Raw genomic sequence first — 25,952 nt, forward strand, 5'->3', positions numbered from 1 at the left:
CTATGGGAGGTCAACAGTGCAGTGCAAGGAAACACAAGCCGCTCCAGCCGTGAGCGGCGCGTGGCCCTCATGTGCTCGCCAGGCCAGTCTCAAGCGACAGGGAGCAGATACCCACACATCCGATGTCACCTGCATGCACATGCAAGCCCTCACACGGCCCACCTGCCCCTCCTTTCGAGCGGTGCTCCCGTCCATCATTCTTCACCCACACACTTCAGCTTTCCGCCCACTGGCTTAAGGGCTGACAGCCTGCAGAATAACGTCAGTGTTATAGTTATCCACATCAAGGATGCGCCGCCCCACGTCGCGCAGCCACGTCCGCAGGTTGGTCAACCGGTTCCTATCCACCACCCACGCGTCCAGCGGCAGGCGCAGTCTACCAGCGAACGCCTCGCCGCTAAAGGGCTCCCGCCTTGTATGCGCCTGCATGAGTTCCGTCATGGACTCCACGCCCCACTTCTGCTGCATATACGCGTACTGCACCCCGGCATAGAAGGCCTTGCGGCAGTCACGTTGAAGGGCCTTGCCTTTCGGGGACAGCGTCGGCCCCGTAGCTGCCTTGCGAAGCCCCCCCAATGGACCCTCTGCATTGCCATCGCCGTCGGCGTCGCTCATGGCTTGGTTGACGCAGTCGAGGTCGAAGGAGATGACCTGGTCGTTCATCGCAGCGTTGTGGTCTTCAACGAAGCCGAGCAGGTGGGCACGCCAGCGGTAGTCCGTGTCATCGTAAAGGATAGGAAAGAAATTCTCGTCAAAGAAGCCGACCGTCAGCACAGCCAGGCGGGAAAGGAAGACGCTCGTGTACTCGCCGCGGCTGTTGGCGAACATGAAGGAAGTGTGCCCCACCATCAGCTCCGCGCGCCTGGACGGGGTCATGTACCGAACACGGTCCGGCAACAGCGCGGACGTGACGACAACCGGTTTGCGGTCATGTTGCTGGGGCAGCGGGGTACCCGGCAGAAGCAGCGTGCGCAAGCCGTCGGGCTGCCGGATCAGCGGCGTGTACTCGTTTGGCTCTGTCGCAACCTCCTTCTCCAGAGCATCGATCATATCCGTGTCCCTCGCTGTCGTCTTGTAGGCGCGTGCCACAGCCTGTTCAAGCGACGAGCACAAGAAGCGCACGTCGTTGTGCACAATGTGGAGAAAGGGCACCTCGCTGAACGGGTGGCTGAGGGCCTCACGCAGACCGGCATTGACGGCGCCGGCGAAGCCAATGTTGTCGGGGAACTGGAGAACCGTCAGACGCGTCGTGAAGGCGAACACGCGGCGCAGCAGGCGGAAAAACGGCGTCACCTCTGGCGTGTCGCCGTTTTGGGCGAGTACAATGTAGCGGTACGGCATCGTCAAGTTGCAGATGAGCGCCTTGAGATCCTGCGTGTTCTCCAGGGTGACAGAGATGAGAAAGGGTGCGTACCGGTCGGAGGCGAGATCGTGCCGCTCCACCTCTACTCCCGTGTCGGGGCTGACGGAGAGACGGGTGGCAAGACAGCGCGCGAACTCCACAAACGAGATACGGCGCTCGTGAGGGCGGAGCGGAAAGACGTCGAGGGCATCGAGTTGCGCGAGCTCTGCCGCGTATCGGCTGTGTAACTCGACTGAGTCGCGCTGTGGTCTTTCCGTGGGTGGTGGAGCGTCGGAGATGGTGTGCGTGTTCCCCGTTGGGGCCTCTACCGTGGCATGCGCGGCATTGCTCCCCTCGTCCACAGCGGGACGCGGCAGCGGTGCCGCGGTGTTGATAGAAGTGAGAGTTTCAGGAGGGGCGTCGGTGAAGGCGAGAGTGGAGCTTGGCGCCCCTGATGTTGCCTGCTCAGTCAATCGAGGCGCCAGCGACGAGGGCGGCGCTGGCGCCATCGAAACCGTGGGCTGTGTTACATCGCTTGAGGAGGTGTGAGGTAACACGAAGAGGCCGAGCGCAAGGCACACTAGCAAGCACACACCGCCTAGAAGAAATGATCGTCGATGGCGCTTCTCGTAACGCAGTCCACGGCGTGCGGGGTGTAATCTGCCGTTCATCGCTGCATTTACATAGGCACGGAGATGCGCACGCTCGTCTTGAGGTTGCTTCTTGTCGGCGCCCCGCAAAGCCCAAAAAGGGGGGAAGGAGGGGGTGCAGCAAGGAGTCGGCGTGCTGAGCCGTGCTGTCGAGAAGGAGATATGATGGCGGAAAACAGCGAGAAGTGACGAGATGGGAATACATTATCTAAAGGCGGCAAGAGGCACAGACAGGCAGACGGAGGACCACCTCAGCATACCGCACAGAAACACGGGGGAGGGGGGCAGTTGGAAGTGCCTACTATTGACCGTGGGCCACCACACGCGACGCAGGTGCCTGCAGGTGCGCAGATGCAGCGCATAGCACCGAGCCTGCGCCGCGGCATGAGAGAAAATAAGAAAGCAGCGTTCTAGAGTCACCGGTCATCCCCGCGTTGCACACGCAGTGGCACTTTACATGCTTGAGTACGCGTAAGTTGGCATGGAGGGAAAGGATGAAGAAGAAGCGCCGACTCGGCGTGCCGTCCCTGCGTGCGACACGACGATGGGAGCATCAGCGGCTCACACGCACGCATACATGACAAGACACGCGCGACTACGCAACGACACGGGCAGGGGACGTGTATGGCAAACAACGGGAACAGGGAGAGGGAGAGAGAGAGATACGTTAGAGAAGATACCTTCTATGAGACACAAACGCAGAACCAAGAGAGGAGGAGGGGGGGCGACAAGACGGAGAGTCCACGCACACGCACACGCACATTGGCGCACGCATGTAGAAGACGCAAGAGGGAGAGCCGTCGTTGTGGCGGAGGCAGCGCATGTACAATACAGAGCGGCAATGCGCGCAGACGTCAGAATAGGGCTGACGAGAGCGAGACGAGTGTGTACGTGTATCTATGAGAGAGCGAGGGAGGGAAAGCGGTAACGCGCTCAAAAGACAACGATCGAAAACATCCGCCAACACGCAGATGTGTGCACGAGTGCGCAGCCAGCCGGGGGTGGGGGTGGGTGAGAGGGAAGGCAAAGGGTGTGTGGAGATGCGCTGCGCTCACTCTCGATGAGCGAAACCCTGCAGCTGCACGCGACAACGGTGGGCACGGCAGAGCAGAGACGGCGCCCTTATCGCTGTGGCTGGGCCTCCTGCTGCTGTTTCCGCACCGCCTTCTCCTTTAGCAAGCGGTCGTAAAAGACTTGGTTCACCGGCACCGCCGCCCATGAAGTGCCGACAAAGACTCTGTGCGCCACCGCCGTCTCCACGCGGGCCAACACCGCCGGGCTGGAGGACTCATGCGCGACGAAGACGTAAAGAGCGTTGCCGGGGTGTGCAAAGGTGTCGAGCGGCTCCGCCTGCGCATCCCACTGCTGTGCCGTCACGCCGACCATCGTCAGACCACGACGATCCGCCAGGACGGTGGAAGAGGCGACAACGTCGTCCGTGAACTCCACAGTCAGCGACGGTGGCGCCTCAAGCAGCCCGTCCACGTCACGAAGGGCAGACGGCAGCACGACAACACTGCAGCCGTAGCGCACGGCAGCTATGAAAGCCGCGTTTGCCTCCCGCACATCGGCCACTCCTGCCATGGCAGCCACGACTTCACCGCGCAGGGGAGAGTCCTTCACGGAGACGAGTCGACCCGCCCTGCTGACCTCAGGGAGCGCCTGAGGCATACGCGGAAGTGGCGACACTGACGGGGAAGCAGCAGGCAGTGCTGTTCCGGGTGTTTCGCCCGCTGGTTTGTGGTTGCCCTCTGCAGGCCGCGGCGACGGAGACACCGACACCAGTGACGAGTGTGCTACGTGAACATCAACGTCCGCATCAAGCACCTTGCCACCCTCCTCGCTATCCTGCGGCACCGCGGCATCAGCGATGTGGCGGTGCGTCTGCGGCACCTGCGTCGTCGAGCGGGAGCGGTCGTGCGAGTCGCCGAGGTAGTCGCCCGGCGAGCTGGGAGAAACGCCGTCGGTGTCCGACGCACCCACACGCGGCACTACAGGGGATACGCTTGTAATGGTAGCAATGTTGACCGGTGGTACTACGAAAGGCGCCGGCTGCGCGTTTGAGTCGTCGCCGGTGGCGCTGTGGCGGCTCATCGTGGCAGACGCCGTTCCGCGCGAGGTTGGTAGCATATTCATTGACGCCGACTGCGCGCTCAAGTTCCCCGCTGAGGACGACAGTGCCTGGATCGGACTGGCGTCCATGATCAGCGACGGGCGTGCCGGTGACGGGGTCTTCACGTGTGTGGGGGCAGCATCAACATCTTCAGCGTCCTGCCGTGGTCGCAGTATCTCCGTCAGGTTTGCGGAATTGGGCCGCACATGCTGCGCCACCTTAAAGACGACTATGGAGAAGATAGGCAGAAAGAGCGCCACCGGGATCGCTGGCCCTGTCTTCTGCCACGACTGCCACACCTCCTGCACTCCGGAGTTCATCTGCTCTGCCATGGTGGCCGCCGCCGCGGCAGCGGACTCCCGCTCCTGTCTCTGCATCACCTCCGAGAGCACTGGGATGCCGTGACGGCGCAGCATCCACGCAGCCGGCACCTCCATCAAGCTCGGCAGCGAAGCTCGCACATCGCGCAGCCACTCCGGCACGTTGAGGTACCCCGACGGCAGGCTCGAACAGGCACCGGCGCAGCTCGCAGCACCACCCGGGTAGGCGCCTAAGGAGGAATCGGCGATGCTCGCGCCGCTGTCAACGAAGCGCTTCGCAAAGGTTGTGGCTAGTCGGCAGATGCTCCCGACCGCGCCGCTGCCGGCGGTGGCGAAGGCGAAGTAGTAGAGTGGACGCCGCAGGAAGCGTAGCGTGGACCGCATGCTCACCACGTATTCGTTCTCGTAGTAGAGCGAGGCGAAGGTCGAGCTCAGCTCCGACTGTGGGGAGCGCAGCGCAGAGTCGCCGTAGGACAGGGAGCCGTAAATGCTCGAGTAGTCCTCGTCGTCGTAGCTGAACGAGTTGGATGCAGCTCCGCCGTTCGAATAGTAGCTGGCGGTGCCGGTGTAGTCCTCCGAGTGCACATGCATGCCGCTCGTGCGCGAGTGGGAAACATAGGTGCGACTGACGGAGCTGTAGTCGAGTGAGGAGGCGGCGTCTTCGGAGATCTGGCTGGACGGGTCGTAGTCGCCATCGTCCTCCTCGTCGGAGTAAATAGACATTGAGCTCTCCTCTATATCAAGCGGGATGGAGTCGTTGAGGGAACCGACCCCCGCGCCATCCTTGGCTTTGCTCATGGTTGGAGTGGCGAGCCCGGTTTGTCTGGGTGCCTGCTTTTCCTTTCTCGCGCTCAGCGAAGGAGGAGTGTGACGAGTGTAGACGCGGTCGAGCTTGTGCGGCTCGCGGCTGCGCAGTGGCTGCTCGGTATGCGTGTGAGATCCCTCCCACGTACGCCAGTACACACTGACGGGAAGACGAGTGTGGGGTTGGAATCCTCTCCGCACACGAAGGCAGCGACGGTGTGCGTCTTTGTGTTCGTGTTCGCGTTCGCGTAACCCCTCCGTGCGCGAATATCTCTAATCCGCGATGCGCAGAGCCGAGAAATAACTACACACACACAACTATATCTATATATATATATATATGTGTGTGTGTGTGAGGAGTGAAGAGGCAGATCAGGGGGAGGAAGTGACACTTGGGACGCTGGAAAGGGATCGTTGTTCACGTATGTGTGTGTGTGTGTGTGTGTGTTTTGCCGTGCATCCACACGCACGCACGCAAACACGAAAAGGGAAGGAGACGCGCGAGGATGGGGTCAGGGGAGTGCGAAGCGCACGAAAGCCGCTGACAAGCACTCTCCATGTTGCGTGGTACGCTCATATTAGAGCGCACCTCTCACTCGAGAGCATGCCCCCTCCTCCTCATCCTCCACACCTCGACATCACGCACCATTAAGGCATGCACACGCGCTCAGGTTCAGGAGATGCGGTGGCACACGTGAGCGCAACTTCCCGTGCCTCTCTCCGCGCGTCCCACGCGTCCACAGAGAGGTGCGCTGCTCCCCATTCACATAAATGGTCTATGTACGCCCGGATGCATGTGCGTAGATCTTATTTTGCATGGTTTGTTCTTGGGGGAGAGAAGGGCTCTCTCCCTCCGCTTCCTTCGTAGAAAACAAGCGTTCAAGTGTATACACACGCACACGAGTGGGAGCGCCGCACTGGTAGGGAGCACGCGCTCACTGGAAACAGCATCGCCTCCACGGCACCGTATACACGGATCGCCGGTAATAACAGCAGCTGAAGCGCCGTCGGCCTCGCACCGGATTCGAGGCGACCCGCTCTCCCGCGCTCTCCGCATCCGTGGCTACTGTGTGCACTCCTCCACCTTTCGTAAAAGTTCCGTGTACACTGCCGTGCTGTGAATCTGCGGGACGAGAGAAAGCAAGCCGCCCGTAAAGTGCCCCTTCGCCCGACTCCCAATAAGCGTCAGGATCGACCCGCCAGGCTCCATCAGCTGCACCACCACAGCATCGTGGTACTGAGCGGTGATGTACGTAGGGGTACCGAGCTGCAGCTGCTCGAGATTTTGGAAGTAACGCGCGCCACTCACGGTGACGTTGCTCTCCATTGGCAGCTCGTCCTCCTGTCCATCACCGCTGCCGCTGACGCCGTTCACATCGCCGCCCATCGCGCCTGGCGTGCCGAAGCAGGCGAGAATCGTGTTGCCCTGCTTGTCAGACACCACCACCTGAGTCAAGAGGCACATGTGGATGAGCTGGTTAAAGTACTGCTCTACCGCAGTGCCCGGGGCGTCCATCGCGGCGGCGATGCACACGGAAACGGTGCCGGCGTTGCTGAGAAGTTGGCAGAGGGAAAATAGGAAGGGAAGAAAGGACGAGAGACTGAGATGATGCTCTCGGTATACTGCGCGGAAGTGTTCGCGCAAGTGTGCGGGCGCACACACACACGCAATGAGTCAACGAGGCAAACGCCTCCGGGTGATGCTGCTCTGCGCTGAAGGTGGCATGGAGGCAAGAGGGCGAGAGAGGGAGGGGGAGATGCACATGCAGGCGCCCACGCGGAGGGTGAGGAGCAGGAGGAGGAGAGAAGCAGTCAGGCGTGTGCGCTGAGATGTAGAGACGAACGGCAGGAGGGAGGCAGGCAGGAAGGCCAGCGAGGCGACGGCAGTGCCTGTGCACACGCTGACCCTTACGGGCACACGTGCTGTCCTCTGCGCGCACGTTCTGATAGGCAGACTCAGAGAGGAGAAAAAGAGAGATGTGGCAAGTCGCCTTCTTCCCTTTCGCGTGTTGCTTCGCACGTCCTCTTGCCGTCTCGCGTGTATCGATGCACCTGGTAGAAGGCGCACTTGTGGTCGTCACGGTCGTCGTCTGTAAACAGAAAGGAGAAGAGATGGTGATGGCGAACAGCACAAAGTAAACGGGGCGAGCCTTCACTTCCCCTCCCCTCCCCTCCCAGCCCACACACACACACAGAGAGCACCAGTACAAGGAAGCAGCAGCAGCAGCATCCACATGTGTGCTCCTCGCACATGCAAACAGCACCGGCAGTAAGAAAGAGGGGAGGGGGGAGAGGCGAGGTCAGGCCACGCAGCCAAGGTGGGAGAAGCGGCATAAACGCAGAGATCGAGAGAGAGGTGTTGTCGATGGGGAGTAAGCAGGCGGAGCTGGCACCCTTACTTGCCACCCTTCGGCTTTGAGGAGCTGTCGCGGTCGTTTTCCGACGCCTCGGCGGCCCCGTCCGCGGAGAGTGAGTGCTTTCCTTCCCGATCGGCGCCATCCTCAGGCATGCGTGCGCCCGACGGCGGCTGCGCAGACGAGTCCCGGTTCCGCTGCACGAGCTCCTCCTTGGCGTTCTTGGAAGAGGTGAAGCCGATGGCGCTTGTCACCTCCACCGTCAGCCGTGTCGGCGCGATCGCCGCGTCGAGCATCATCACCTCACCCGCGTCGTTGAAGAGGTTTACCTGGATGGAGCCGCGGAGGAGCCCTTCCGGGCCGGAAAGGGTCGCGCCGCTCTCGAAGCAGTGCGACGCGCCCGGCTGCAGCAGCGGAAAGTTGCCGACAACGCCAGGTCGACCCATCTCCAGTACTTGTGCCTGTGCCGCGTCAATCACAACGAGGTGGTGCGACAGCACCTGCGCGTGCCACCGCTTGGGATTCTTCAGCGGACCGCGGTTGCGGATATACACGTAGTAGAGAAACAGGTGCGCCTTGGCATCGTCGCGCTGCACCGCGGTCCTGGCGGAGGCGCTGCCACCACAGCCATCAGCGTTCGCGCCGTGCTTCAGCGGCGTCGTCGACGAGAACGCGCCGTCCCTGCTCTGCTTGGCCAGGTGCTCGGCCGCCGACGGCGACGCTGCCGTTGCCGCCGACGGGTTAGAGCAGACGTACTCAGTTGTAATCTCCACCTCAAGCACGTCAGTCTGGATGACCGTCCGGGTCGGAATTCGGCGCACCAGCTCCTGCAGCTCTTCACGTGTGGTGGGAAACCCGCGCGTCTTCAGTACCGGTGCTGTCGCAACCATGACGCCTTTCGCCTTCCTGCTGCTGTTGCCAGCCTCCTCCTGCCTTGATGGCGCGTCCTCGGTCACCTCGTCACCAGCGCTAATGCGAATTCCACTGTTCGTCAACGACTGACCGACCTCGGCGGACTGCTGCTGTTGATGGGACATGTAGGCATGCCGATGTGCATTGAAGATGCTCGTCGCCGAGAGCGCCAAGAGCACATCGGTGATGGCGTACAGGGCAAACTCGCTGCGCACGGCGAGTAGGTAGGACGGCTCCGGCGGGACACAGAAGCGGTATGGCGGGAAGGCCATGTTGATTGGCTCACACACGACACAGTGACGCGTGAAGTTCTGGATGCGGCGTCGCGAGGAGCGCTCGATCAGGACGCTGCCACGAATGAGGTGAACGCCTTCCTCGTCGAGTGGGTACGTCACAGCGGTGGTGTGGGCCGTCTCCTGCGACGCAAATGGCAAGGACGGCGCCGTTGCTTGGCCCGCAGCTGCCGAAGAGGGCAAGGGAGTGGGTGTGGCATCCGTCGATGCGGATGCGGCTGCGACGTTGCTAGCGCTACCCTGGTCTGCCGCGTCTGACATGACCCGCCGCAGCTCGCGAATGCGGAATGCCGCGTTGGACGCCTTCAGCTCGTTCAGCCGCCGAAGGGCATCAAAGGCAGCGCTCGTGCGCGCGCTCGCCGTGTCGTGCGGGTCGCCGGCGATGGACGGGCGTAGAAAGCAGGTGCGCAGAATAGCGGGGAAGGTGCTGCCATAGCCGGCGTTGATGAAGTCGTGCCGGCTCACCAGAACGCCAAAGAGAGCAAAGCACATGTCATTCGGGTCAGCGTACTTGTCCGAGACCGTCTTGCCGACGCGTAGCAGCTGGCGATACGCGGAGCGAGCGACGTGCATGGCGCGCCGCTTGAGGAACGGATTCGCCGTTCTGTTGAGTGCGTGTCTGCTTGTGCTGTGGACGCAAGAGACGGCTCTCCGGGCGGAGCTTGGCGTCGGCACGTCCGTGTCGGTGGCGCTTTTGTGTATGCGTGGGCGGATCTTTGGTTCTTGACAGGTCGAGAAGAGGAAGAGCAACGCAGTCGGTCAGCAGGGGGTGGGTGGTGAGGTGGTGCGGTAGCAGCAGCCGACCGGTGACAGAGGTGGACAAGAGAGGGAGAGATAAGGAGGAAGATGAGATGAGAGCAGCAGAAGGAAGCGCTAAAGTATGTTGTCACCGCCCTGCGTGTGGAGGCGGGGGTTGGCGGAAACTAGGAAGTCCAGGGTCACGGCCTAGGAAGGAAAACACAAGGACAAGCAAAGCAGCGCCATAATGACGGTGAGGGGACGGTGGCACGCACTCTCGAGAATGAAAGGCGGCCAATCAGAGAGGAGGGGCCGAATCAAGGAGAATGACGCTGCTCACATGCCTCGTTGAGTGTGTGGGGAGTGTGGATGTGCGTGCGTGCGTGTGTGTGTGTGTGTGTGTTGGAGTGAGGAAAAGAAAGAAAGGTTTCTCTGCGTGCCAGCCACGACGCCGGCAGACACACCAAAACGCACAGGCACGAACAGAAAGGAGCAGCCCGTCGGCAAAGCCGAACTTCGCCGTTGTTGTTCTCCTGCGAGAGTCGCCGCAAAGGTATGAGGAGAGAGTGGCAAGCGGAACAGGCAAACTAAAAGAGGGGCAGAGCTCGCACAGAGCCGGGTTGCCTTATAGAAGGAGAACAAGTAAATGGGGATGCCTCTGTTTCAGAGAGGGTGGGTGCGACAGAATGCAGGACTTCGATAGCCCCCCTCCCCTCCCCAATGCCCTAAGAAATGGTTGAGGGTGGCAAGTTTACACGGGCTCGCTTCTCTACCGAGTAGTGCAGGTGGGTAAGGAGATTCGCAAGCGTCCTCATCTGCCTTTGAATGATAACGCAGGACGCCCCAAGCCGTCTCTACCTCCGCCGCGGTTGCGACACCGTCACCGACACCCCCGTGCACCCTCCAAACGGATGTCCATTCTTTTTGAACCCTTTCTTCGCAGTTCGCGGAAAATAAAACATGGGTTCCGCCAATGAGGCGTGATCCGCGTGGCTACGGCGTGGATGTGTCCTGGTCATTGTTGCCGTTTTCACGGCGAGCAGATGTCTTCGCTGCGGCGCTCGGCCTTCCACCTGTCACTCCTCTGTATCGGGGCTCTGCTTCATTCGCTTGCGTGGCAATGCATCGGTGAGGGAGCGGCACAGAAAACGTGCAACGAAACAACGACAAGATGTGAAAGGCGAAAGTGGGCATGGGGCAGGGCGCAGGGGGCAGGGGGTTCTCTTCTTTCCATCGTACTTGTGTCCAGCATCATCTCTGGAGTCACAACGGCAGAGAGCACAGGCAGCGGCAAAGGAAAGGAGGACAACGAAGATGACGCGCAAAACTGAGCAGGCGGGCGTGGGGATGGAGGATGGAGGATGGGAACCTGATCCGTTGGCAGCAGTGAAAGCGGCGACGCGAAGCAGCACACAGAAGAGAGTAGATAGAAACAATTCTCGAGAGCGGCCAGTTCCTACGCACACGCGCACGCAGGCACACACAGCGGCATTCTCTCTCAGGGCAGCAGAACTGGAAAAAGAAAAGAAGTTAGATTGCACGCAAAGAGGGCCGTCTTCTGCTCCGCACACCGCGAACACGCACGGACACGGACATGGACAGAAGGAAGGGGAGAGGAGGAGTGGCCGAAGGGAGAGAGACAAGAAAAAAAAAAGCATGGCTACTGCGTGCGTCTTTGCGTCGCTTCGCAACTTTGCCGGCGGTAGCAAGACTGCACGAACTTGGCAGCCCACACCGTGCGGCGCATGCGCGAGAAGATGGGAGGGCCGCGGCACTTCGTCGTCGTGCGGTTCCGTCCAAGCCTGCTCGCATCCGCATGCCCTTTGCCGACAGGGGCAAAATGCAAAGGCCCAGAGCCGGCGCCTTCTCACTCCGTTGACGGCAGCGGCCGATTAGCACACATGATGGCCACATTGCCACCACCTCCCCGTCGCCGCCAACTCCCAGCCCGCCGTGCGGCGTCAGTCAATCGTTGTGCTCTTGTGCGTCAAGTCGGTACTGGCCCGCACCTGATCAGTCGGCACCTTGGCGCCGAATTCGACCGAGACGCGCGCGCGAGGCGCATGGCACGTGTATTCCGGCACCTCCCTTTGTGACACCCACGAGCCCATCACACGTTCCCGGTTTAGCGGTTTCCACGGAAGACGCCACCTCCCATGTGCTCCACTAGTCTGAGAAACGAGTTCGCTTCAGTGCCGGAAGACGCAGCGCCGCCTCACCTAGAGCCTCGGAGGCTCGTCAACGTTTCGCCTGCGTCACACCAGGGTCCGAAGTGCGCAGCACCGCCAGACACCCAACAACTGCACACCTCATAAGGGCAGCACAGCATCTCACGGAAAAGTCAAGACGGAGGAACTTCTCTCAGACGCGAACGAAAAGAAAAACGAGTGGAAGGGGGCCCGACCTCTGAGTGCTCCCATGGCAACATCCGCCGCGCACACAAACGCCAGAGTGTGCAGCAGGGAAACAATGTGTGGAATGAGTCCCCGGATAGTGACCTCGAGGGCAGAGGGCTTTGCGAGCGTGTTTTACTTGCGCTACAACCCGATGGAAAGGCAAGCTTTTGTGGATGCCGCGAAGTTGCTCTCCCTTGCGGATCCCAGACTCGCACGAGTCACTCCCTGCGGCGGCCTCTGCAGCGCATCTCTCACCTCGGGGTTACCCTTCATGCACTCCCGTGCGACACAGGCGATTGATCTTCACTAGGTTAGACGCCTTGAGACCGCCTTGGTGGCCGAGAGAGATCGGCACGTGCATGCCACAGATGCTGCTGATGGAAGTCAGAATCGTGCTGGGTGGCATGTGCACATCGGCCTCACCCTCGTGGACACCCGGTTCACCCAACGTGAACATCTTCTTACGCCTTCTTTGTGCTGCCCTGTTTCGCTAGGTGGTGGGAGCGGCTAGGAAATGGGGTGCACGCATGTGTGAGGGGGACGGAGCGGAACGGTTTTCCAGGTCATGAGCTGTCAGCAAAAGGCGACCAAGACAAGGAACGTGCGTACGCAGACCGAGACGTGAGTCGGTGCACGCGCCCGTCGGTATCTCTGCTTCCCTCTTGTGTGCACTGTTGCTGCCTCCTCGTGTCTGGGTGTCCTCACCCCCCCTCCCACCCGTCTCGCACTGTCGGTAGACGCGTTGATGAGTGTCTGGGTGCGCCATCGGTCACGAACGAGAAGACGCGGAAGAGAAGAATTCAAGGAGACGTGGCGTTTTCGTGTGTCGTTGGGTTTGTGGCGTGTGGTGCCCGACGTCGGCTCGAGCAACAGATGAAAAGGCACAAGGGATGGGAGGGCAGGAAACATATAAGGAACTCACCGGCACGGATGAGGGGAACACATCAGCGTGTGGGCACATTGCAGCAACAAAACAACAGACGCACACACGCACGCACCTCGCAGCCTCATCCTGTTCATGGCCCATGCGTGCTGCCTTTCCACAAGCACACCCTCTTGTAAGAGAAGCGATGTGACGATTCCTCGTCCGTTGATCGCCAAGCCTTCACTGAAGGGCTGCACTCGCTTCGTTTTGTATCTTGTTAGTGCACCGCCTGCATGAGCTGCCCGAAAGGCAAGACATCACCCCTTGCATGCGCCTTGTGTGCGACACACGCCCCCAGAATTCAGATCTGAACTGTGAAGTACGTCCCACCCCGTCCCTTATTACCATTGCAGCAGCCCAGTGCTGCTCGCTCCATTATCGCCTTCCCCGCCCCCTTTGAGGCTGCGCTGGCAGTGATGAGGTGGGCATCGAGGGCAGAGTGATGGGGTGGCGCGGGTGAAGAAAGACGCGTGTACGCATGAGCAAAGCAAGGGGGGGGCGGCGAGGAAGGCGGTAGAGGGGTGTCCCCCGATCTCCTGCCTACGCCCTCCTCTCCCACGCCGGCAATCACCTCTCCACCACTACAGCACGACTTCTTCCTCCGTCGTCGGCGAGCGAATCCGCGGCGCCGGCACGCCACCCGCGTTGCCGTCCTCGCCGTCAGGGATGTGTGCCGTCGCTATAGCAGCCCTGCCATTGCCATGACTGGAGCAATCACTGCTCCCCTCCGTCCGCGTCGGCGACTCCAGCGGCGATGGTGCTGACAAAGGAAACCGGAGGTAGTAATTCAACAGCATCCGCATGGATGCATCCTGCATCGCCGACATGAGCGTTTCGCCCTTCCCCTCACCCAGGCAGTAGCGCCCGGCGTAGAGGCGGCAAACCGTGTACTCCACCTGGCGATACTGCTGCGCGTTGTGCAGTGAGGCGTAGTTGTTTGTCTCCTGCACATCCACGACGCGACGCACCACCTGATCAACATCGATCGGTGATCGGCGCAGTTTCTCGGATACCTGTGGCGCATAGCGAAGGACAAGTTGCGCCTCTTTGAACGCATTCGGGCTAGTCGACTCAAGTGCGTGGAGCAGCAGCGGTGGTGCAAGATGGCCGTAGTCCTCCGCGTGCCTCTCGAGGGCCTCATCGTGGAGCATCTGGGTACCATGGGCGCCGCCACTTGACTCAAACTGTTCGCGCCGCCGGTCGGCCCTGCGGTTCATTGGGTGCGCACGGCCCTCCAGCACCTCCTCCTCGTCTACAGTGCGGGACTTGACCCGCGCCAGCTCCTCAGCAACGCGGCGGTGGAGCGCCTCGACACTCGCTTCATTATCACCCAAAGGCGGCGATAGAGGCGAAGTAGCCGAGGGAGCTGCTGCTGGTGCATCTACACGGGCGTCCTGCTCGGACGTGGCGGCAACAATGGCCTCTGCCGCCTCGATGATCTGACGGAGCCGTATATGGCGTGCCAGCTGGCTCGCAAACAGCTGATAGATAAGCGGTCGCACGCGGGCGTGGGCGTCTCCGGAAGTCTCGGCCATCTCAACGAAGGCAACAAAGGCGAAGAGAAAGCTGCGCACCCACTGCATGCGCGGCAACAGGTCCTCCTTGTGCACTGGAAACAGCTTCAGCCGTGCAGCGGCGGAGCGCAACACCGCCCTCCAGTACCACCGGCGCTGCGCTGCTATGCCCTTCTCGACGCGCTGCAGGTGCGCTGCCGCCTCCTTTCGCGCGATACGCATGCGCTCCGAGAGGACGTTGAGCTCACGCCACATGGCGATGTCACCTTCTACGCCGCAGTGCTCGGCGAGGCCGATCCGCATGGCTATGCGGCCGCACGGCAGAAACCCTGTCGTCTCATGCAGCAACTGCTGCACATGCTTCGAGCGCAGCCGCGGATAAGCAGAGTAGGTGAGCTCCAGCAATACGGAACGTACCAGCGCGTCCCCGCGTAGGGCGAGAGCGCCGTGCACGGGGGCGTTGAGGGGTGTGTGATCGAGCATCGACCACATCTGATCCACTTCGCGAATGGAGAGTGTGTCAGCGGCAGTGGCGGAGGCAAAGGACGATGCGGCGACTGGCGGTGGACTCGCTTGGAAGGCACGCGAGTACAGTGGAGAGCTGTGTTGCGGCGCGTTGTCGTTACGTGGCGATCCCTGCTCCGTTGTCGATTCTCCGGCCGACGCTGCTCCACCATCGAGGGGAGCTGCTGACGCTTGACCAGAGCGTCGCAGCGCTGCGTTAGCGGCCTTGTAGGCCTGCAGGAGAGACTCCAGATCTCGCACTGTCCGCGGCGTTAGCGCGGCATCGGAGAACAAGTTCTGCGTCTCACAAGCATCCATCAGGAGCCGGTACACGTCCCCCACGCTGCGCTCCTTGGGAACGCTTGCCAGCTGCACGGCGCCACGCATCTCGGCACGGCGACGTTGGCGTTTTTGCGCCTTTACCTTCATGAATAGCGGGTTAGGTTGCCGCTTGTCGCTGTGGAGGTCGCTCGGATCGACTGGCATGACCAGCCGCCGCGGGCGGAAGCGCGGAAAGTAGCGGGACGGGTTGCCATCCAGGTCCAACTTGCTGCACCACAAGCGCAGCGAGCGCCGCATTGTACGTGTGTCGGTACTGGGAGGGGAGAGGGGTGGCTTAGAGCCGAGAGAAGAAGGGTGAAGAGTAAGCAGCGCCACCGTGGCACCCTCACACATGCACAAGCGGGCGTGCACAAGGCGGAAGCGCCCAGTCACCGGGGAAAGAGCGGAGAGAGTGGGAGAGAGGTGTGAAGCCCAAGAAACGAGTCGAAAAACTCAAAGAAGCGGAGGAGCGAGTCGGCGAGGGGGAGACAACACGGCGACCGGCGGAGAAGAGCAGTTTTGTGCACAGGGCTATCTCCGCACTGCTGCTGCTTGCTTTGGAACCTGCTATCTTTCTCTCTCTCTCCCGCCCCCTCGGTGACATCACAAACAAGACTGAGTGACGGTGCGCGGGCATCTGCCAGGCTCCGTAGCGCAGCACAGTGACGATGGACACCCCATGGATATCGGGATGCTTGGCTTTCCGCCTGCTTTTGTGTGCGTTTTCTGTGCGTATGGCCCTGTGCGCGTATGTCATGAGAATCTCACAGAACACGCACAACTCCCTCTGTACAGAGACGCGCAATCCGAAATCAGCAACGCATCTGATCAATGATGATACACCAGCCAGCCAACCCGCGCTCACGGAGACACAGGCGCGCCTGTTTAGAGCATCTACTTCTTCTCCTGTCGGCTCTGCTGGGCTTGGCGGCACTTCTTCTCCGCCGCTGTCTTCGCCTTCTCCAGCTGCTGCATCTCGCGCTTCAGTGACGCGTGCTTGGCGCGTAGATCCGTCAACTCCTTGTCCATCTGAAGGCGCTGCTGGTGCACCTTCGCCTTTTCCGCCTCCAACTCGGTGATGCGCATCTGCGCCTGATCGTGTTGGCGCTTTGCGAGCGCCTCGACGTCTGCCGGCTTCATGACAGACTCGGCGAACCCTTCGAACTGCTTCTCGTACACCTCCAGCTGCTGCTGCAGGGCTGCCCGCGTCATCTCCACCGATTGGCGCTCGCGCCGCACCAGCATGAGCTGCGCCTCGATCAGCTCCACCTCCTTGGTCGCCTCCTGATAGGCTACAATGAGCTCCTGGTACTCCGCCGTGCGCCCCTTCAGTCCATCCTGGAACTCCGCAAAGTTCTGCTCAAACGTTTCCTTCTGGCGCATCAGCCTCGCTTCGAGCCCCTGCACCTCCGCCTCGACTGTCTCAACGCGCTCGCGACGTTTCTCGCACTCTGCCCAGATGCTCTGCACGTTTTGGCTCACGCGCTCCCGCACATCGCTGCGGTAGGCCTCCATCTCTGGCTGCATCTTCTCCGTCAGCTGCTCTCGCTTCCTCGCCGTCTCTTGCAGGTTTTGGCAGATGTACTTGGACTTCTCCTCCTGCGCCTTGACCTTGCGCACGTCCATCCGCACGCTGTCCACGGAGCGCTCCTGCACGCCCAGCCTCTTCTTCACGTTCGCCAGCTCCGTCTCCATCTTCCTTGTCCTGGCGATCTCCTTCTGCACCAGGCCCTGGATGAAGGCATCGCCATGCTCCGTCGCAAGGGCCTGCACCTTCTCCGTCAGTACCGCACGGAGGGCAGTTTCGGCCATCTGGAGCTGCTCTGGGGAGTAGTCAGCGAGGGAGGCCAACGCCGCTTCCTCGAGCGAGGCCGGTCCGGAAGTGGATGCCATGATGCACACTGGGCAGAGGATGGGCGAAAGGGAGGAGCGCCGAGGATGTGGAAAAGGGCAACCGAATGGAAACGGCGGCTGGCACCCGTGCGGAGAGGCGTCCTCGCGTGCCTTGCTCCCACTTCGAACGTAGCTGGGGAGGTAAAGCGGATCTATGGAACGACACAGAGGCGGAGAGCCGCACGCGAGACAGCGCGGGTATGGTCAGCGGAAAAGAGCAACAAAAAGAAATACAGGGTACTCTAGGGGGACGAGATGCTGCCACCACGGCGATGCGTCTCTTCGCCCATGCCGGGGTGGGTGGAAAGTAGGTCAACCACAAAATAGAGAACGACGTCGTAAGGAACGAGGTGCGTGCGTGCGTGAGAGACACGCAGTCGGCGCAGATTTGTGTAGCGGTGGTGATTGGGAAGAAGAAACGGAAGGCGGCGACGAAGGTGGGTGAATGGCAGACACACATGCACACGCAAGGAGTTCATGCCTCCTGCGCGTGCGTCCAGCATGTATGCGTGAAAAGGGAAGTGGTGAGTAGAGGAGATGGTCGCACCCTCTTCTCTTCTACCAATATACCGCGCACGACGTGAGGATGAGAGGAGGCTACGGTGGTGGAAAGGGCTGGGCGATATCACCGAATCGCTGCACTCAAATGAAGCTGCGCGGAGGTGAGGGAAAGGTGAGTGTCTTGAGGAGGGTACGGGCGCGTTGTAACAGGATACGCAAGCTTCCTCGGTCTGTGGGCGTGTGCATGCGCGGAAGCCGCGGTAAGGGCGAGAGACAGCGATGGGGAATGTCGCAGCACCCCACACCAGCGCACCTCTCGCTCCTTTCGCGTTGCACACGAATACCTGCGAGCTTTTCTTTGCGTGCGTCCTTGTTTTCGTCTCGGCGTGCGCGATGGTATACATGTGCTACAGCCTCGCACTCCTCCCTCCCTCCCTCTCTCCACATCGCGTTGCTCTGTTAATCTGTGATACGCGCGGGCGCGCGTGTGGCCACATCCGCGCACGCGCACACAGGAAGAAGAGGAGGCGGGATACGGGGAAAGAGCGAGGGAGAGGGTGTAAGCGTGAGCATGCGAATGTGGCGTGTCCGTTTGCGATCGAGATGATGAGCAGTCACGCCGCCTGTCGTGCAGACACCCACAGAATGCGGAAAGGGGGACGGGTGCGGATAGGAAAAAAGGTATGAGAACAGCGCTGCTCACCCCCTCATTCTCCCACGCGTAGACACACAGGGTCCACCGCCGCGCTCCTGCTTGTGAGCCGGCCTCCGATGGAACAGCAACGACAGCAGCATAACGGAAAAAACGAGCGGGAGAAATGCGTGCATGTGCGCCCGACAGTATGCGTGCTCATGCCTGCAGATGGATGGGCTCCCTCCCTGCCCGTGTTACCGTATGAGCGATGACACTGTAGTTGAGCGTTTCCGCGGTTTGACCTCCCCCTCCCTTCCTCCTCGGTATGCTGGCACGTGGGCAGAGAAAAGTGCGGCACGCTCACCTGGGAAGCACGGAGTCCGACGTGGAGGGGACACTCGACTCGTAGTACCACACGACGAAGTACCCCACGATCGACTTCAGCACCATCATGAACGCCAAGTACGCCATGGCCCCTATCAAGAAGTTCCACGAGCGCAGCGGTGTCACGGCGATCCAGGCATCTATGTATGCCATGCCCCTGCGCACATAGCCGGCATTGCCCTTCCGCAGCGCCTCGCAGAGGATGAGATAGCTCTCCCACTCCAGCGGCACACGCGGGCGACGGTTGCGCATTTCGCTGTAGCAGTTATATACGACGCGCCAGTCGAACGGATCCATGTTCATATAGACCCGCATGAGGGCATTGTAGGTCTTGGCGGTGATTCGACTTCTGCGCTCACGAGAGATTCTGTCGAAGACCTCGATGGCGCGCGCCCACTGCGGCGGCACCTCGGCGGAGAGGCTTGTGATCATCAGCTCGTAATTGCGGGCAGCAGGTCGCACGCCGCGCTGCTGCATATCGTCGAATAGCGACTGACAAGCCTTGGGCATTCCGCGCTGCAGACACATCTCCATCAACGCTGCGTACATGTTCGGCGTCGGCGCCATATGCTGTTTTATCATAACTTGGTAGAGCTCCATGCTTGCCCGCAGCTGCCCGCCGCTCATGAGAGAGGAAAGGAGTGCCTCATAGGTGGAGGCGCTGATGCGCAGCCCGGCAGCCTTGGCACCCTTCACGGCCGCCAGGGCCAAGGAGTAGTCCTTCGGCGGCAGGTGGTCAATGTAGCGGCGCAGTTGCACATTGCTGACCGTGCGCGCTTGCACAGAGCAGGCAAACGCTTCCTCGACCTCCGCCGGTGTGTTGAGGGGTACCTCGTCACCATGAAGGTCATTCACGGTCGCAGTAGCCGCAGCAGTGGTGCCAGTGCCGAGCGGAGACGAGGTGTCCGCAGAAGGCACTGCGGCAGTCTCGGCAGCATCGCTGGCTGTAAACGCCGAAATGAATGGCAACGGAGAGGGTGCGGCAGGGGTGGAAGAAGGCAACTCTGAGACAGGTGGATAAGAGCGCAGCGTTGTACTGCTCGTGAAGCTGCGGCGCGCAGTCCAGGTAGCCCCGCCGTTGCGCCTCACGACGCCCTTGCCACTGTGTGCAAGCGCTGCCGGCACATGCCTGTGTGTGGAGAGAGGCAGCCCGCAGCGGTACATGGAGTGAGGTGGCCAAGTGGGGAGATGCGTGTGACGCTGAAGCACACGGTAGTAGCGATAGGTGGAAGAAACACACAAAAAGATGCACGTGCGCGTGCGCCCGCTGGCGTCGATCGGTGCGCTGACGTGTGTGCGTGTGCGTTAAGTGAGGAGGGCGGGTGGGCGACGGCCTGCAGGGTGAAAAAGTGGTGGGCAGTGCGGGTAAAGGGATGCGCACACGAGAAGGAAGGGAAGAGAAGGGGAGAGAAGGGAAGGGGGTCGATCCAACGGTGGTGATCTGGCGGAGAGTGGGCAGCGGTAGAAACACCATGAGCGCACAGCTGAGAAAGATCCTAAGACACGGAGGCCGACGTGCGTGTTTTGAGAGGTGGGGATAGTACTGGGGCCGCTGCTCAACCTATGGGAGAGCAGTAGAGCACTAAGCTGCTCCCCCCCCCCAATCCCGTCCCGACATGCACCTGCCTGCGTCCCACTCCCCCTATCCCCTCTTTGTTCCCACGTGCGCCGGCTGCTCATGGCGTCCACACCAAGTAGTAAGATGGCCCAGAAAACAGAGACGGGTACAGGCACGCACAGACAGACACGTACACACACGTGCAGGGTAAGAGGGAATCTATCGCGCGTGATCACAGGAGAGAGGGAGAAAGGGGGAGGGCCAAGAGAGAGATGAGCAGCGACCTCCCTCCTCCCCACAGACAAAATACAGGGGAGGGGTGAGGTGAGATGCCCCGTGCGTGTGTGTGCGCGCTTGTCATTCTGATCCTCTGTCACGATGCAAGAAAACAAGTCAGTGTCCATATCAAGAGAGAATACGTGTGGGTGTGTGAAAACAACTTGACTACTTAGGTATATATATATATAGATGCTATCCGATTAGAAACAGATACGAGCTCACGCCTCTTCCCTCCCCCTCTCTCTCCCTCTCCATGGAAAGAGGGGAGAAGGGGGGAGGAGTCGAGAGAGGGCGAGAGAAGGGGAGAGAGACCGAGGGTGGTGATGAAGGTAAAATGAAGCCCGAGTCATGCTGTGTCGTCGTATCGTGCGTCCGATCGCGTGCATGTGCGCACTTCCGTTAACGAACTACATGCCGCATGCGTGAGACGCTTTCGCCCGCACATACAGAGACACACACGCACACCCTGCCGCCATCCTCCTCCTGAACCCGCCCTCCCCTCTCCCTCCCCTCCCTCTCACCACTTCGTCCTCGCAACGCTTGCCATCCTCGCCGTCAGGCTGCCGTTTACGCAGTAGTGCGTTTGCACGCGCATGCAGCACAGAGCGGCGAAGTACAGAGAGGGAGAAAAGAAGTGTCCCCCTCCCCCTGCACTCACAGAGACACGCCGACCCACACAGCAGCAACCTGCACAAGAGGCAGGAGCGAGCCAATGTGCGTGCATGATGAGCTTTCATGGGTGCACACGTGTGCTCGAGCGAGGAGGAGGCAGAAAAAAAGGGAAATCAAATGACGAAACGCCCTGCGCGTACGTGAAGAAGAGCCTGCGAAAACAGAACGAGGATAGAGACGCACGCGCACAGCTATGGCTGCAAAGGGGGGGGGCAAGGGGTCGTTAGACAAGAGACGAGCGAGAGGAGGAGCAAGGCGTGGCCTGCCCACGCTGCTCCCTCCCCCTTACTCGGACGGGCGGTTGTTTTTCCATTTGTTTTCTGTGCGACGACATACCTGTTGCCCTCCGACCACGTCCGGACATCCTTCCCCTGCCTCCCTTCATCCGTTCCTCTTTTCCGTCCACTGCTAAGGAGAAGAGTGCGTGTGCCGTGTCCCGCGTACCGTGTCGGTCCCTTCTCCACCCGTTTCTCAGCTTGACAGCACGCCAAGCAGCACGCTCTCATCGTACAGGAAGAGCTCCTCCCCTTCCACCTTCACCGAAGAGCCACCGTACTCCGGCAGCAGTACCGTGTCGCCCACCTTCACCGTCGGCGTCCAGTCCTTCGACCCAGCCGCCACCGCCACAACGGTGCCCTCGTTGACCTTGGCAGCCACCTGCTCAGGGATCAGGATGCCGGCCTTCGTCTGCTTCGCCGGCTGCACGCGCTTCACCAGCACGCGCTGGCCCAGCGGCTGCAGCTTCTTCAGGGCGGGGATGGTGAAGCGGAACATTAGGTGAGCGGGGTCGAAACAGGAAGAAGCAAAGGGAGGAAAATATGTAAGTGAGGTCGCACCTGATGAATAGAGGGAGACGCGTACGTGTGTGTATACCTGAGAGCTGTGAAGACGTGGAAGGTAATCCTGTGTCGCAGTGGAACAGACAAGAGCGGCACGTTTGGGAGAGATAGAGGAACGGTGGTGGAGGAGGACAGTGAAGAGGAGAAAGCTGAGCAGTGGAGGCGATGCACATCACCTGACGCACACACACAGAGCGAGCGCACCGCAGCCGCACGCACATGTCAGAGGAGAAAACGACGTCACTCACTGAAGGTACCACAGCGCCGGATAGATGCAGAGCCCGAATACCGTGAGATGCCAACGGAGGGGGAGTGAGGATGCCGTTGCCCCATCGGCATCACACAGCGATCGCTCTCTCGACATACTCGCATGGGCGACAGAGTCATCCAATACAACAAAATTTCTCACGCCGCCTGTTCTCTGCCACGCAACATCCACTTAGCTCCGCTCTGCCCCCGGCCCGTCACAGACCCACGTCCCGTCGTGCGAAGCAGCCGCGCACACAAGCCAGCACGGCAACGCGCCGACACCATCATCTGAGAGCAGGGCCCGCGCACCAAACGCTACCCACACCCGCCTCGCAGTCGCCCGCATTGTGCCGGTTGGCGACTGGTGCGTCCCCCTCGCGGTGGTGCAGGCCCCACACACCCACACCCACACACACACGCACACATGCCAGTGGGCAGTGTGAGGGTCGGCTGTGATGCGCTCGAGTCACGCTGGCACGCCGCCCGTCACATGGATGGCACAACCGAGCTCACGGTCGCAGGTCGCCCCGACGCAGCGCCGCCCAGGACCTGTCCACAGACATCAGCAGCCATGCATCGCTCTAGCTTCGCTACGTCGTAGGCGCTTGAGTCTGCCGCCACCAGAAGCGGTTCGGCATTTTTGGCAGGGGGATAGAGGAGGGAGGGGTGGAGTCTGATCGGCTCCCTCCCGCGCAGAGGGGGGGGAGGGTGCAATGGACCCTGTTGATTATGACGCACGAAGCGGTGGGGTCTCCTGTCACCAGGGAAGCAAGTACACAAGCAGACGCAAAAAGACACGAAGTCCCTAAAGAGGAAAGCGTAAAGGCGGACACGGGCAATACGCGCCACGCGCTTCACCGGAAGTGCCGGTCTGTGCTGCGCTCAGCGTTGCACATCTCCATCCCCCTTCCTGCCTCTCTCCTAGTCTCCACCACCGTCCGCCTCCATCTCGTCTGCAGTCCTCCTACGTTGCCCCCCCCCACACACACACCACACACCCAATTCTCGCGGCATATACCCTCGAGCGCAGAGGGAGAAGCGCAGGGGAAAGGGAGAGTAGAGTATGATGGGGTGCAGCGGAGGAGCAAGCCACGGGTACTGGAAGGGTAGTCTTGTAAGAGAACGGAAAGAAGACGTATTAGTTAATGCAGGAAGCAGGTGGCAGCAGTCATCACACCCACCGTGGCAATGAAGCGATCCTTCGAGGAAGCATCGTCCAAGCTTGGCACTCCGACCGTGAAGAAGCCAATGCCCATCATGTCCACCGCAGGCGTGTCGGCTGCGTCACTACCTGGAATCACCGCAGTTGTGGTAGCAGCAGCATCCCCGCCGCCTGCAGAAGTGCCAACACAGGAGAACTGTGCCTTGGCACGTGCCGGGTCTACAGGGAAGAGAAATACTTCCGTGGCGACGCAGCTCACCGGGATCTCGCGGACGTAGTCGATGCGGAACTTGCGCAGCAGTATGTCGGCGCGGTTTGGCGGCACGCCGGGGCGCAGGAGACGCGAGTAGGCACATCGCGCATCCGCCGTAGCGCCGCGGAAGGCGTCGATCACGAGCAGCTTCGTCACGAGCTGGTTCACGTGCAGGTTGAAATCGATATCGGTCTCGCGCAGCATGAAGTGGCGCCGATGAAGCAGCCAGAGGGGTGCCGCGGTGCACACATGAGGCAGAGAGACGAGAAACGCGTCCGGTGGAGGAGCGGACAGCGGAGAGTACGCGGCGATCTCCATGGAAGCGATGGCGGACGCGTTCGCGAACCACCCGCTCTGCAGCAGGAGGTCACTCACCGAGAGTCGCTGAACCCGTGCGACGTCAGATGAGGGCATTTTCGGCGCACTCTTTTCGATGACGGAGCGCAACTGCGACCGCTTATCAGCAGGCAGCGCCGTCGGTGTGCGCTGCTGCTTCGACACCCACACTGCTGTCACCTTGAAGCTGCCGACGAAGCCGCGCGCTGCCTCGCCCTGCTCGTCCAAGTAGGTGTAAAGTTGGCCGTACACGCTGTAGGAGCTGTTGCCGACGTGGACGAGGTAGAAGTGGGCCTCAGCGAACAACTTCGACAGCCTTGGCGGCAACTCGAAGTCGGGGTACGGGTTATCGAGGATCTCCTCGACGCCGGCGAAGAAGAACGTGTTGTCCGAACCTGTGTAGGCATGGCTCCCCTGTTCCACCGGCGGACGTGCCTTGTTGCCCTGGGCGCACGGCGTGGCGAGCGCCATCTCGTCGGGCGTTTGCAGCCACCCGTGCTCCCGTGCAAAACGGAAGCAATAGTTGCCCAGACGGTTTAAGGTGGACACATCAATCTGCATGTGCTGCACCGGCACAAACGGTGCGACAGGAATGCCCCACACCACCGCCGACCCGTCCGCTTCCTCACGATACATGACACGGGAGGGTGCACTGGAATGGATGCGCGATGTAAGTGTGGGCAAAGGAAGAGGGCCAGCCACCGAAGAGCGCGCGAGTGGGAGTTCTGTGATGCGCGAGTGCGGATATACGCATATGGGGATGTAAAGTGAAGTGTAGGATGCGTGTGAGGAGCGAGTAAGCAGTGGGACAGAGGGAGGGGTACTTCAAAAGACAGAAAGGATCTCGCAACAGGCACAGGAGGGTTAACGCGATACACACACTCGCACTAGAAGCAGGAGGCAACATTCACGTCGTGACGAGTGCATGTTTATGGAGGTGATGTCGGCAGACTCCGGCGACGCATCGAGCAGGAACGGGGAGGGAGGGGGGACACCTGTGTGCGCAAGAGGGAGAGGCAAAGCGCCGCAAGTGAGGTTGTGAGGTGCCCGCTTGTGAGTCGCGCCCGCCACCGCCACTGCCATGACGACCACACTCGCCACGCGCGCACTTTTTACGGCACGGAAGTGGGCACGCTGTCAGGAGACCACACAATGACGTTGATTCCGCGCATCGACCTTGTTGGCTTTACTGCTATTACCGTTTGTGCGTTGCTTGCTTCCTTGCCACCAAAGAGAGCGTGGATGCTGTTTCTCCGCATCGGCCCTCCTTCCTTCCTTCCTTCCTTGGGCGTTCGAAGCGCAGCTCCGCTGCTGTTGTCGCTGGTACCGCCTCTTCAGCTCTCTCACGTCATCTCCGCCGTATTACCCCCATGCCATGCGTACAGCCCCCATCCCTCACTCTCGCCTCCGCCGCAGCCACCACCCCTCCTGCGAGCACGAAGGCACACACGGAGGAACGGCAGGCAAGACTAGCATGGACAGAAGGTGGGCTAGGGAGGGAAGGAGGATGGAGGGGTGCAGATACGGAGAGAGAGGAGAGGAGCGTGAAGGAGGTGAATCAGCAGTGGGGTGGAGATGATGCAATCGACGTCCCAAAAAAAAAAAACACGAAACGAAAACAGCACGAAACGTGCAAGGGGCGCGGGGAGGAGGGGAGGGAGACGACGGACAATAGTGCGCGGGGCAGTCGCTGACAACATACGAAAAAAAAAAATTGTAAAGTCTCTGTGTGGGTGTGTGGGGGGGGGGGTGTCTGCCTCCCTCAGTGTGTCTCGCTGTCTGTGTGACGTGGAAGCTCACTGAGAGCACAAAGAGGGATGCGAACGAGAGAGAAAAAAAAAACAACAGAGCGAGCGAGGGAGCAACAGAAGGACGAGCAGACGGAGCCGCAGCAACGAAATGGGAGAGGGGCAGAGATGTCGGGAGAGGCAGAGGGAGAGGGGCTCCCTGCCGCACTCGGAGCTGCAGCGGATAGGCGCGACCTTTCGCTCAGGGAGTGGGTGGGG

The 25,952-nt window shown here is 60.8% G+C and overlaps 9 protein-coding genes across 9 annotated transcripts; all 9 read right to left on the bottom strand.

Annotated features, from left to right (window-relative positions):
- Window positions 1-234: 234 nt before the first annotated feature.
- Window positions 235-1,851, bottom strand: LPG1L (galactofuranosyltransferase lpg1-like protein; the record flags this gene model as incomplete). The annotated part of the gene is made up of 1 exon (XM_001470361.1): window positions 235-1,851. The coding sequence occupies one exon, from the start codon at window positions 1,849-1,851 to the stop codon at window positions 235-237; it is 1,617 nt and encodes a 538-aa protein (XP_001470398.1).
- Window positions 1,852-3,114: 1,263 nt separating this feature from the next.
- Window positions 3,115-5,223, bottom strand: LINJ_26_0530 (conserved hypothetical protein; the record flags this gene model as incomplete). Its single annotated transcript, XM_001470362.1, has 1 exon — window positions 3,115-5,223. One exon carries the CDS (start codon window positions 5,221-5,223, stop codon window positions 3,115-3,117), a length of 2,109 nt encoding a protein of 702 aa, XP_001470399.1.
- Window positions 5,224-6,292: 1,069 nt separating this feature from the next.
- LINJ_26_0540 (conserved hypothetical protein) lies at window positions 6,293-6,745 on the bottom strand (the record flags this gene model as incomplete). Its single annotated transcript, XM_001470363.1, has 1 exon — window positions 6,293-6,745. One exon carries the CDS (start codon window positions 6,743-6,745, stop codon window positions 6,293-6,295), a length of 453 nt encoding a protein of 150 aa, XP_001470400.1.
- Window positions 6,746-7,624: 879 nt separating this feature from the next.
- LINJ_26_0550 (conserved hypothetical protein) lies at window positions 7,625-9,361 on the bottom strand (the record flags this gene model as incomplete). The annotated part of the gene is made up of 1 exon (XM_001470364.1): window positions 7,625-9,361. One exon carries the CDS (start codon window positions 9,359-9,361, stop codon window positions 7,625-7,627), a length of 1,737 nt encoding a protein of 578 aa, XP_001470401.1.
- Window positions 9,362-13,428: 4,067 nt separating this feature from the next.
- Window positions 13,429-15,540, bottom strand: LINJ_26_0560 (putative spliced leader RNA PSE-promoter transcription factor; the record flags this gene model as incomplete). Its single annotated transcript, XM_001470365.1, has 1 exon — window positions 13,429-15,540. One exon carries the CDS (start codon window positions 15,538-15,540, stop codon window positions 13,429-13,431), a length of 2,112 nt encoding a protein of 703 aa, XP_001470402.1.
- Window positions 15,541-16,080: 540 nt separating this feature from the next.
- Window positions 16,081-17,079, bottom strand: LINJ_26_0570 (conserved hypothetical protein; the record flags this gene model as incomplete). The annotated part of the gene is made up of 1 exon (XM_001470366.1): window positions 16,081-17,079. The coding sequence occupies one exon, from the start codon at window positions 17,077-17,079 to the stop codon at window positions 16,081-16,083; it is 999 nt and encodes a 332-aa protein (XP_001470403.1).
- Window positions 17,080-18,574: 1,495 nt separating this feature from the next.
- LINJ_26_0580 (conserved hypothetical protein) lies at window positions 18,575-19,762 on the bottom strand (the record flags this gene model as incomplete). The annotated part of the gene is made up of 1 exon (XM_001470367.1): window positions 18,575-19,762. The coding sequence occupies one exon, from the start codon at window positions 19,760-19,762 to the stop codon at window positions 18,575-18,577; it is 1,188 nt and encodes a 395-aa protein (XP_001470404.1).
- A 1,816-nt stretch (window positions 19,763-21,578) lies between these two features.
- On the bottom strand, window positions 21,579-21,881 carry LINJ_26_0590 (putative 10 kDa heat shock protein; the record flags this gene model as incomplete). Its single annotated transcript, XM_001470368.1, has 1 exon — window positions 21,579-21,881. The coding sequence occupies one exon, from the start codon at window positions 21,879-21,881 to the stop codon at window positions 21,579-21,581; it is 303 nt and encodes a 100-aa protein (XP_001470405.1).
- Window positions 21,882-23,337: 1,456 nt separating this feature from the next.
- Window positions 23,338-24,507, bottom strand: LINJ_26_0600 (conserved hypothetical protein; the record flags this gene model as incomplete). The annotated part of the gene is made up of 1 exon (XM_001470369.1): window positions 23,338-24,507. One exon carries the CDS (start codon window positions 24,505-24,507, stop codon window positions 23,338-23,340), a length of 1,170 nt encoding a protein of 389 aa, XP_001470406.1.
- Window positions 24,508-25,952: the final 1,445 nt, after the last annotated feature.

This window comes from Leishmania infantum, chromosome 26 (genome assembly GCF_000002875.2).
Source record: "Leishmania infantum JPCM5 genome chromosome 26".
In the NCBI taxonomy this organism is placed as follows: domain Eukaryota; phylum Euglenozoa; class Kinetoplastea; order Trypanosomatida; family Trypanosomatidae; genus Leishmania; species Leishmania infantum.